The sequence below is a fragment of the Haliaeetus leucocephalus genome, unplaced genomic scaffold (assembly GCF_000737465.1).
Source record: "Haliaeetus leucocephalus isolate CR32 unplaced genomic scaffold, Haliaeetus_leucocephalus-4.0 Scaffold656, whole genome shotgun sequence".
Lineage (NCBI taxonomy): Eukaryota > Metazoa > Chordata > Aves > Accipitriformes > Accipitridae > Haliaeetus > Haliaeetus leucocephalus.
This window is the reverse complement of record NW_010973092.1, coordinates 3,569,007-3,580,772: the sequence shown is the minus strand read 5'-3', so window position 1 is coordinate 3,580,772 and position 11,766 is coordinate 3,569,007. Positions and strand designations below refer to the sequence as shown.

The following is an 11,766-nucleotide window of genomic DNA, read 5'->3' as shown; positions in this document are numbered from 1 at the left end:
CCCCAACCCCAACCCTGAATCGTCCTGGTATTTTGTGGAATCTGATTCACTGATGGAAACCATTCAAAACACCCACCTCCCGCTAGTATAGTTATCTCCAACGCTCTCCCACCTCCAGGAAGCACTGATGGAAAAGCTGCCCAAAAGATGAGCAAATGGCTCTCTTCAGAGGAAGAAAAAAAAACCAAAGCCCTTCACACAGAGGGCGAAGCCCAGGATCTGCTGTTCCAGCATTGCACGGCGCTTCCCCTCGAAGCACAACCAGCAAACCATCTCCGGACCCACGCGGGACCCAGGAGACCCTTGCACGGATGCTTCCTCCTTGTCAAGGTTTCCCCAAGCTCAGGAGCCCACAAACCCCCCCAGCAAGGGCTTGAAGCATTTGCATTCAATTCTAAAAATAAAATTATTTTCCTCCCAGGCAGCAAAATAAAATGAAATCCTACACTCATACAGCACGGAAGCTGGGACAGAAATCCTGCGATGTAAGACAGCGCTGGGGGAGCCGGAAGGTCCTACTACCCCCAGTATAACGCTGCGGAGGAGGCTGGAGGTCCGTGCAAGCCCACCCCTCCAGTGGGTGCAGGGTGGGTGCAGGTCTGCAGACCCACATCCCTCCCAGCCCACCAGCCAGTCCCGCACACGGTGCTGGTCACCCCTGGGTGCTAAAGATCCCACGGCAGTTTAATAAAGAAAGATGGGGTAAAGAAAGAAGAATAAGCACACTAATGGAAGAGAAGGCATAAAATAAAATACCACAGAGACCAGAGAATAAGGAGGAGGGGGCAAAGCAAGCTCGCAGGAAGCGGTTTTCAACTTCTGGCTGCGTATTTCTCTGGGCACTTATGAAGGGCTGGGGCTAAGAAAGTACGAAAAGCAAGTTTGCTGCCTGCCAGCTACCCAAGACCCCATCTGCTATCCTCGCTCCACTGGAGATGCACTGGGAATCCATCCGAAAAGCTCAACAGGGGTCTACGGCAGCTCAGGGAGAGGGGGACAGTGGGGACGGGAGGAACGCAGAGGAGGGTACAGGAGCGTGACGTGCGGACAGCCGAAACCGGCCGCTCTCCCCCCGCGGCGGGGGCTCACCTGGTGCACGCAGACGTTGCACTTGTCGCAGAACACCATCTCGTTGCCGTCCTCCCCCTCCGGCGAGCGGCAGACGTCGCACACCACGTCCTCGTCGTACTCGATGCCCAAACCCTCCTCTGTTTCGATGGCGATGTTCATGTTCTCGTAGCACATGGTCTCCAGCTCCTCCAGCACTCGCTCCAGGGTGATCTCGTCCAGCTCGGGCTTTTCTGCAAGGCAGAAGGCAGAGGAGGACACTGATGCAGCTCCGGCGCAGGAGCCCACCCGCCTTCAGGGAGCGTTTTGCAAAGGGCTGAGCATTTTAGATTGCAACTCAAGAGGCAAATCCACGGCGATGGTAAGAGCGGCGATTCAGAAAACGGCTGCTTCTAACTCGGGCTGCAGTTTATATTTCATAGACAGTAACAAAATATTGCTGCTGGCTGAGAGGAAAGAAACCCATTCAGCTGAAGCAATGCGGATAATTAGGTCTGACAGTTTAAATGTTCAAGGAGACAAGTTTTGCAAAGATGCTTTCTGCAGCGAGGGCTCAGACAAGCTTTGGCAACACAAAGTCAATGCTTTAATTGTTAGGACTGAAAATTGACCCTTTTAAGGCCAATTAAATGGCACTGTAAAACTGAAGCCAAAGGCTGAAATTGAGGACAAATAACCCATTTTTTTTCCTGGTTGGGTTTAGTGAAATCAGAAGGTCAGACACTGCTGTGTTGTGTTTTATCCCCCCCAAACCAGGATCTTTAGTGGAAAGAAGTGGCAGAGGTGCTTTACCAGAGGTTTATCCAGACTGACAACCACAAATATGAGGCCAATAACGAGGAGAGGCTTTTCAAGAGCAGCAGCTCCAGCAGCAGAATACCCAGCCACTGTTACAGGGGGGATGCTGCTGCCAGGAGCTCAGCAGCACCGGAACGGTGCCACGCTGAACGCTGCTCCCAAAAGTGCTGCCTCTCACCCACATACAAAGATCCCGGTGCCACAAATGCAACGTGAGGTCACTCCAGGTAAGGGAAAAAAGAAGGAAAAGATCTGTCAGCAGCAGGAGTGAGGTTCTCTACGATGGGAAAGAGGCAGAGCTAAGCCCCCACCGCACCCCGTCTCCCCGTGAGCACTATTTCATCACCAGGGAAGGCACAGAGATGGGGACGGAGATACCAGCAAGATGCGATAAAGAACATTTAATGTTTGCATTTCATTTGTGTATATTATCCACGATGATGGCCAGGATGCTCCAGAATGCGCCAGACAGCAGAGCAGCCCGACCCGCGCTGCTGTCCACCTTTCTTGTTGCAAGGCAACGGGAGAAAATACCTGATTTATGAGCAGAGAAGGGGAAAAAAAAGGCTTGAGGAAGTACTAATAGGAAGCAGTTACTCACTAAATGTTCAGTGAGAAATTTTCCACCCTGGGCATCTCTCGAACCACAGTGTGATGTCCCTTTCCCAGGCTGAGCTATGGGGCCCCGAGAGGTCCCCGGGGCTGGGGAGGGACGGGGCCGCGGAGGTCCCAGCCAGTGCTCCCAGCACCTCCAGCTGGATGGGGCTGGCAGGGGCTGCCCCTTCCCCCGATGGCCACGGACCAGCCGAAAAAAACTCTGTCAAGGGGAAAAAGCAACCCGTAGGCGAGCTCGGCAAGCGAACACACCATTGTCTGCCTTTTTAAGCTCTTCCCCAACGTTTCGCATTGGCACCGTCTCCCTTGGCTTGACAAGTCTCTGCAAACATCCAGCCTGGCATTTTACACGTCTATGTCGAGTCTGAGATACCATCTAAGACAGACAACACTGTTCCCTATCGCAACCCTTTCAAGCGCCCGGGCTGCCGTGCCGCAACACGCCGAGGAACCTGACAATACCTGTTTTATGACGGAGCAGCCCCTGCGATGGGCGCGGGATCTCTGCGGAGCCCCAGGCTGGCACAGGCTGCCCGGGGGCTGCCGGAGCTCAGCGATGGGAACCATCCTGCGCTGGCACAGCGGCACGGCCAGCTCCGCGTGCGGGAGCCGGGATGGAGCCACCGGCTCGCTCTTGGCATCGTGCCGGTCGGATGCGACAGGGCAGGGAGCGAGTTACAAAGCCAGAGCATTGGTTTTTGCCTTAATCGCGTCCCTTTATAAACACACCACCCGAGTTGCGCTTGGTCCAAGCCATGACTTTATGCGAGCGTTAAACAAGCCCGGCAAGAATATAATCCTCTTGGTCAGCGTTTCAAGTCCACATCTGTGACTATGATCCCGGGTACCGGAGTGTCAGCCTGGAGTTACTCCCTTTCTCCCAACGTTTCAGATTCTGCTCTCTCTGCTCTTCTGGAAAGCAAAATGATCATTAAAGTGTTCCCAGAGCTTTTCACCCCACGCTTTCTAGAGCTGCCCGGTGCTCAGGGGAGAGGGCAGGCAGAGAGCCGGCAGCTGCAGGCAGCACGAGGAAGGAAAGGGATGGGGGTTTCCACAGGAATCATGACCCTGACCTGCCCTCAGGGTCGGGATCGCGCTGGCATTGTCACCGTTCCCGTTTCGCCTTGAGTGGAAAGAACCGGCTCCCATCCCATCTCCTGCATTTTCCATCCACAGCGATGCCCCGGCATCACCAACTTAACCCTGGGGAGAAAGTCCCCACCGATCCCAAAACTCTTGCGCCAGAGCAAGACCAGCACCCCAGCGGGGTTTCCTTATCAGCCTACGTGCAAAGTAGTTGTTATACCATTACATCGAAAAATATAGATCTCTCCCTCCCGCACGCGCACACACGCACGCTCTCACACTCCATTTAGATGTAATTACATTAGGAATTCGTTTGCCAAGCGCCATTCAGAATACCTCGGAGCTTATTGAATTGACAATTGCACTTGATGGGGATGAAGCGATTAATCGTTTATGAAACACTAAACAATGGGGCCTGGGGGTGAAGTGCTTTTCCATTTGTGCTCCATTTATCTCCTTCTGCATCCTATAAAGTTTGTGCTATTAAACTCCATTCATAAAATTGTCATCTTTTTGGCTGTGAAAACTCTATCTGTATTGATCGTGGCCAGCAAAATCACAAAAACAAGAAAATACTCCACCAAAACACTCCCTGTGTACACGTACAAGTGACACTGTTATTGTCCCTGGGGAAGGAAAAGCAAAGACCCAGATACTAATCTTGGCTACAATGAATAAATCCAGTGACATTCAGGGAGTAAGTCACGTTTGAGACCATCACGAGGACGGTGGACTCTACCTGCTGGCCAAGAGGAACTTATTTTTATCTGGTTAAGGTATGTCAAGGTCTTGTATGAAAGGTGGGGGAGAAAATGAAGCTTTTCTGAGCCTCAGCAGAGCCGGGCAGTGTATCTGCAAACTTCTCCATAGTTTCTGTCCGGAGGGAGACACTTCTGTCCAGAAGTGAGAATTCCACCTCACACCAATATAACCACTGGCCACTTGGAGCCATGTTCAAAACAGACACAGGAGTAAAAAGCTCCACGTCCCACCACCCCTTCCAGGAGGCCACCCGTACCCTCACCCCATTAACACTGAGCACGTTAACGATGACTGGTTTTGATGGGACACCCCTGACATCACCCCACGGTGGGAAGGACTGTCACCCAGGGAGCACTGCCTCCCACCGCATCCCAGCCGGAGAAAAGCTATCTTTTCTTGGTCCAGAGCAGGATCCTGGCAGGCAGCATGGACCCAGCCATAGGAAGCATCCCCCGGAGGAGGAGGGAGACTTTGCTTTGGAAATGGAGGAGGAGAAGAGGCACCAGATGACGATGCACTACAGGAGGTCTCCAGATCTGATTCAGGAAGGGAAAACGCGTAGGAACCCGGCCTTTCGTTTGAACTTTGCTCCCAGCAGAAAACTCTTCCCCATATCTCTGCTGTTGGGGTCTGCCACGATCCCTGTGGCTCCGCAGCTGCCCGGCATCCCTGTTATCCCCAAAGAGCTCCCAAGGGTCCCGTCCCCGACCCCACACGCCTCAGCTCCCCCAGACCTCGCAGCAGCTGCCCATATGGCACCTGAAACACAAGATTTAAGTATTTTATCCCAAAGGAGCTGGGATCGCTGGGCTGGCACCAAAGCCACGGCGCCGGGTCCGGGAGAACCACCAGGCACATTCCTTTACACAACGCCGCTCTCCATTATAATTATTTCTGTAATATCGTAATTTATGTGGCATGAAGGAGCAATATTCTTCTGCTAAATGAATTCTCAGCTACTCCTTGTCGTGGTGTGAGCTGACTCACTGCACGGGGAGAAAAAAAATAGCTGGAGAGCCACCTTTCACAAAACGGAGACCTATTTCTGACTAAACTGTGCTCCACTAAAATCAATTTACTGAAACAATAAATCCTTTTACCCTGTGGAGGATACCTGGAGATAAAGTAGCTCATGAACAAACAGTCATCAGGACTGCAGGCTATGCCATTAGCTGATTCACAAGCTATAAACCTTGGAGTCTACTTTTCGGTAAAAATATATATGAACAAGCAAAATTACTGTTTTTTTTAAATAAAAAAAAGGAAAGCACTTCTGAGATAACGTAGGCTTGCCTATTAGTATCTTTGAAAGACTGAGAGTGAAAGGACACCAGCTCCCTGATGGGACAGGGGTGTTCACAGACGGCACGGGGACTCCAGGCTCCTGAGATCTCCTTCCAGCTCAGTGTCCCTCCAGCTCGTCCTGGGCGAGTCACTTCAAACCTGCCCGCTTCGGCTTCTGCCTCTGGAAAGCTGTGCTGAGGATCCTTCCCTGCTCGGAGGCCGGGAGAATGAAAGCAATCCAAAGAGAAAAAGCACCGGCTAGATGCTAAAACCGAGTTTAGGCACCGCTGTGCAGAAGGACACCTTGGGAGAAGCACGCTTTGGCTCTGAACAAGGCTGGGAGCTGAGCACCCACACGCTCATGGCACTGATGGGGACACCAGCCACCCCTGCCCGGGGCCAGGAGCTCCCCGGGGCATCCCAGGTCCTGTCCGAGGCATCCTTTGCAAAGGATGGGGGATGACGGACGACCACCCGAACCCCACACAGGACCATCTGCGACTGCCCCAGCCAGCCCTAACCCATCACCCGCAGGCACACAATGCTTGGGAGATGCAGCAGTTGTGCATTCATCTTTTACCAGTGTTATTTATAAACAGACCCTTAACATAAAGCGTGACCAACAAAACAAACGGGGACATGCAACCTGCGCAAGCTTGAGCATCCACAGTGAAACTTCGAGATATTTTGTTACAAACACAGCTTGCTAATGCACTTAAAAGATTTACAGGAACCAATTATCACCCTTTCCGCCACCCACCGACATCAATTATTGCTCAAATTTAAGATGATGACAAAATGTTTCAGAAGCCACTTTATAAGTTGCTGTCTCTCTCCAGCGATGCTCGGCACTGACAGAGCTGTCCTGGAGCACTTCTGATGAAAGCCTCCTCGCTCCATCCAGCAGCAAAACTCTGAATATTGCTGGAAACTACTGCAATTACTGCGAGGAATTTATGGAAATAGCAAAACAACGACTTGACATAAAAACTGATTGTGCTGAAAAACCTGGAGGTAGAATGTCTAGAGCTTCTCCCGCTGATTTCCCACCCCGCTAATCTATACATTAACACGGCTTTCCTGCAATATCTGTTTCTATAAGGAGTTAAATAAGCTTAGCTTTCCCTTCCAGAGGCTCACGGTGTTTTCACCTCTGCCGACAACTTAAGGAACTGCCACCTGAAAATACTTCTGGATTTCCTTGCTTAAAGATAAACTTAAAGGCCGAGGCTATTTTCACACAAAATCAACCTGGATTATTTAAGATGCAATTATTATTCTTCTTCCTCCCCGCCTTCCCTTCAGCCGCCCCGTGCCGCGGCACCCCAGCAAACCGCCGTGTCTCCCACTGCTTCAAGAGCATCCCAGCCGGCATCGCTGGAGGTATTTTCGGCAGGCGATGCCGTTTACCCAGGAGAAGAGCAGAAGCCCCGCGCATCCACCTCCGCCTCCCCGAGACCCGCGCCGTGCCGCTCAGCAACCCTCCGTCGGCCAGCCACGGCGGGCTCTCGCCTTCATCGTTTCTCATCGCCACCGTTTCTGTGGCTCTTTACCCCCCTGGGCTCGCCGACTTGCCCGTTTACACGGCGGGAGTTCTGCCCTCGCCTTAAATTGGGGTATGGAGCCTTATGTGAAGAGCAGCAGCCCACCAGCAAGCGCAAGCGTGGCACCTGCCTACGGGCAGCTCAGGCGAGTCCTCCCGTTGATACCAACGCCGTTAATCCAGATCAACGGCAGCGTAATTGAGAACAGCTTCCAGCCCTAAATCTGTTCCCGAGATACTTCCACGCTGTACATCAGTACCTCTATTAAATACATCTCTTGCTTGTAATATACCACCAAGTAGCAGAGGATTTGCTGGTTCGTCTATCCACGCAACCAAACGGGTCTGCTGCTGAAATGATTACTTGTGCAATGAGCTTATGATCTCGGCGGAGAACAAAGATCTCGGGCTACGCGCGGATGTTTGTTGCGGGCTGCAGCACAGACGTGTTATAAAACAGCTCCAAACTGGCAGGATTTCTTCAAAACAAGAAAAAAAAAAAAAAAAAAAATCCAAACAAACGGACCCTGAATTATTAACGGGCTAAGCTTGCACAAGCGATGAGCGGCAAGCAGGGTGATCCCGGGTGCGGGGGCATGGGGGGAAGGTGGTGGAAGGGCCATCGCTGCCAGCGGTCCCTTATAGCTGTGGGGAATGCACTTAAAACGGGGAACTGGGGCTGGTGGTTAAAGGAAATGGATCCCACTACAAAAAGGACAGGCTCTGTACATCCTCCCAGCTAGCCGGGGCTGGGGAGCATCCCTGGGGGGGGGACAGCAGCCCTTGGATCACCCCAATGGGGGGCAATGGTCCCCATTGTAGGGCTCCCTCCGGCCGGCTGCACCGGCGGGGAATGGGGCTACACGGTGGGGAATCACTCTCAAAGTCGTTAAAATAACGGGAGAGCTTCAAGTGACAGATATTGGGGGGGCCCTGCACAGCGGATGGAGCCTGGCCACGGTGATGGGCACCCGTAGGGGGGGGGCACCTGCGTGGGGGCAGGTTCTGCCTGGGGAATGCCAGCGTGCTGCCTCGGGTAGGGGGGAAAAAGGGGCTCCCCGAATCCCGAAAGGACACGGTGGGATGGGGGTAACCTCGGACAGGGACTCCTGGCTCTGCCAGGGAGGCGAGGAGCCGCTCTCCGAGGCGTGCGTTTAACGGCAGCCTCTGCTCCATTGAGCACATCTTCCCCGGGGTTACTCCAGCGACTTCGGTTTACTCCACATCTACTTGACCAATCTCACCTCCGCCGAGGGAGGTATCATCTCATTAGTACACAGACATATCTCAAGTATGCAGTGATGAATTCCCCCTGGAGCTTCAAAAGCAATACATGTGACCTTTGCATGTTCCTGCCATAAAATACCAGGAACACCTCCAGCTCCCAAGATAGAAGCTGTGGTGGGCATATGTGAGCAGCATACACCATATGGATTAAGTCAAGGGAATACTTAGAAACTTCGACTCTGCCTTCAGCAAAATTGATTCCGGCAACGTTTTTTAGCAATTTCTTGAGGATTTTCCGTGTGTTTATGAAGTGCCGATCACCGCAAAGCGATAGTTCAGCCTTGGTCTTTGAAGTCTCTCTAGCCTTGCTTTTACAATAGCTTTGGATTTAGGGAAGATCACAAAATACAGCATAAAATGTTAATATAAAAACGACGACTTACGGCATGGCTCCTCTCTAAAAGGAAAGGCCTGTGCTGCCTGGAGTGGCATATACAGGAATCTGGCTCAGGGTCTCATTCAGACTCCTTCAGATCCACTTTTTTTTACTATCTCATATTGCAGCAGCAACAAATAAAACATTTAGGCATGCTGAAATACTGATTTCATCTCTAGTGCACAGAAGTTCTTTGAACACTACATTTCTACCAAGTACAGTAACAGCTACTGAGGTATCTTACTGGGGAGTTTAAAGTTATTTAAAGCTGTTTTACGCGTAAAACTTCTGCTTTTCGGAGCAATTCCACCTAATTGGGAGAGGAGCCGGCAGAGTGCAGAGAGCTGGAGCTATCTGGAGATTTATCTGATCTTGGTGATAAAATTCCATCCCTGGGGTGACCTAAAAAGGACTGGAAAAGGCATGTGCTACGTGGATCAATGCGCGCTAACGGCAAAGCGAGATGGATGATCTCATAGGTGTTTTCCAGCTCTCCTCCCCGCAGCTCCTCAAGAGCCAGTCAGAGATCAGGCTCCTTCTTTGTCATTAAATATTTTGGGAATGACACATTGTGCCCCTGGACTGCCCAGTGACAACAGCTCAGCCAAACACCCAGGAGGAATTTAAACTTCTGCCTATCTCTTGACGCTGGGAGATAACTCCTGACTTCTCCGAATAGGAGGAGGCTGCAATTCTCCAGTTAAATCATGTTAATGATCTCAGAGATTAGCAAAGCTGGTTTGGAAATCTCAGTATGTCATTAACGTCGAGGGCTTCTGGGAGAAAGCGCTACTTATGGACTGCCTTCAGACCAACCTAGGCAGGCGGCAATCTTCTGCCTTGGGCGGTGAAGGGCACCCAAAATCCCACCCCGCTGCCCCCGGCTACACGGCTTCTCCCATATGGGAAGCAGAGGGAGCGGAGCCTCCGCTCCGGCACAGCCCAGGAGGGTGAGCAGTGATAGATTTCCTGCAACAGTTTTTCTCTATGAGCACCCAAACCCCATCACTCCCACGGGCAGCAAAATGCATCCCGAGCAGCCCCGATGCCCCGCAGCCGCTGCGGTCCAGCTCCCCAGGCAGCACCAGGCACGGCCGGCGTGGGCGACGCGACCGTGGTCCCGCAGCCAGAAGTACCAGCATCCATCCCGCTCCTTACCTGCCAGACCCCCAGCTCACTGCGGTGCCGGGGATGGGTTATTAATCAATGCCACATGTTTTTCCCTTTCAAGTCACTAGAAAAAATGCACTAGCCCTCGCACAGCTAGAGGAGTGGGGAGGGCTGGGGGATGGGGCGAGATACCAGAATCCTTCGGGCTGAAGCCATACCCGCAGTGGATTTCACACGCCAAACGCTGGTTTTCAAAGCTACTCTCTCCCCAGCATATTTTAGGCTCAGCCAGTAATTACAGTGCTCTTTCAGCAACAGAAATGGGCTGGAGAATCAGCTGACGGACAGTGAGGCTCTTTGCATTACCACTGCTGAAATCCCCTGGGTTCCTTATTACCGTCTCTAGTTGGTTACGGCAGGAGGGCTCAGGGGCTTCGTCAGAGACCGGTGCTGTACAAACACCTCCTAAGGACCGTCCTTGAAAAAGCTGACTGGCTGATAAATGACAAGGAGCCGGAGGAAAAAAAAAAAATGCATCTCGTTCAAAATTCCACAGAGGGTCAGCGGCAAAGCATCGCCTCTGTCCCGACATGGGGTTCAGGGTGTGCTCATTGGGATGCTGCGACGCCAGCCCACCCAACGCACCTGCAAGGAACGGGGCTACCGGGGGTAGATAGCTGTGAGGATGCTCAAGCTCCCCTCCTAAATCCAACACATTCCCAAGGCAGCACCGCTGGCAAAGCCGCCCCTCTCCCCCAACACGCTCCAGTTTGGCACGTGCCAGCCCAAAGGTGACGTGCCGCTCGCAGCCGCAGGGGACAGCCAGCTCCCGTCTCGCCTCAACCTTCCAGTTACCCATCAGCATGGGAGCTCCGCATCTGAAAGCCATTTAAGACATTGCATTTGTAACCTAATACTTTGAAGAAATAATAAAGCGAGCCAAATTTAACCCAACTGAGCTGCAGAAGCCAAATCTCTGCCTGCTGCCTTTCTAGAGACTTCTGAAATCCGTACAAGGGGGAAGTGGAAATAGAGACAACCCTTCTCTGGAGCCCAGAGACACCTCTGACGGCCACCCAGTTGCGGAGACAGCGAGGGAAATGCAGCAGGAGATACAGCGAAAGCACGGTGGTAGTCAGAAGGACGTCCAGTGTGGTACAATCCGGTTTCTTGATGCAGTAACGGCAGCTCTGTTGTGTTAGGAAGGGTGGATCCTCTGCAAGGTACCCGAGCAGGACCTAGCCACTCCGCTTTGCCCAGGAGCACCTTCTGCGCTGCCCAAGGACTTGACTGTAGCTGCTGGTATTTCAAAACCTGGGTGTGCTAATGACAGAGCTGAGGCTGCTAATACAGGACCAGTTAATGAGGGCAAAGCTGACTGCGATTTGCTAGTGATACTATGGGCTCCACAACACCGAGATTATGGGAAATCCAATATACAGGATACATATAACAGATAATTAGCCAAACTCTAAAAGCAGCCTCTACAACTTTCTCAAGGTCCCAGAGATCATGGTAACAAAATTTGCTTGTAAATCACAAGTACATCAGAAGAACAGAGATCTTCTGCCACCCAGATGAGCCAATGTGGGGCCCAACATCTGAGCTCATTTACACTCCGTGCAAACTTACTGACCTAAATCTTATTGCAATCTTACTGAATCTTGCTGCAGCTCTTAGCCGGCAGGCTGTGAGACTCAGCACAACCTTCCTGCTCGGCGGTGCACAATCCCGTCTGCTCAAGCACTTGATAACATACTTTGTCCCACCCTCGAAAGACCTTTGCAACGGGGAGTAATGCTTCACGTAGGCACACTTCAGCTTTCACTGACCTCAC

General features: G+C 52.1%; 1 protein-coding gene across 5 annotated transcripts in view; it reads right to left on the bottom strand.

The window, feature by feature from the left end:
* Positions 1 to 11,766, bottom strand: part of JADE2 (jade family PHD finger 2) — an 82,949-nt gene that overhangs the window by 26,860 nt on the left and 44,323 nt on the right. For all 5 annotated transcript variants that reach the window (XM_010578848.1, XM_010578852.1, XM_010578849.1 and 2 more), the window contains one exon: positions 1,090 to 1,301. In XM_010578848.1, coding sequence (XP_010577150.1) covers positions 1,090 to 1,301 — 212 coding nt within the window. The remainder of the gene's footprint in view (positions 1 to 1,089; positions 1,302 to 11,766) is intronic.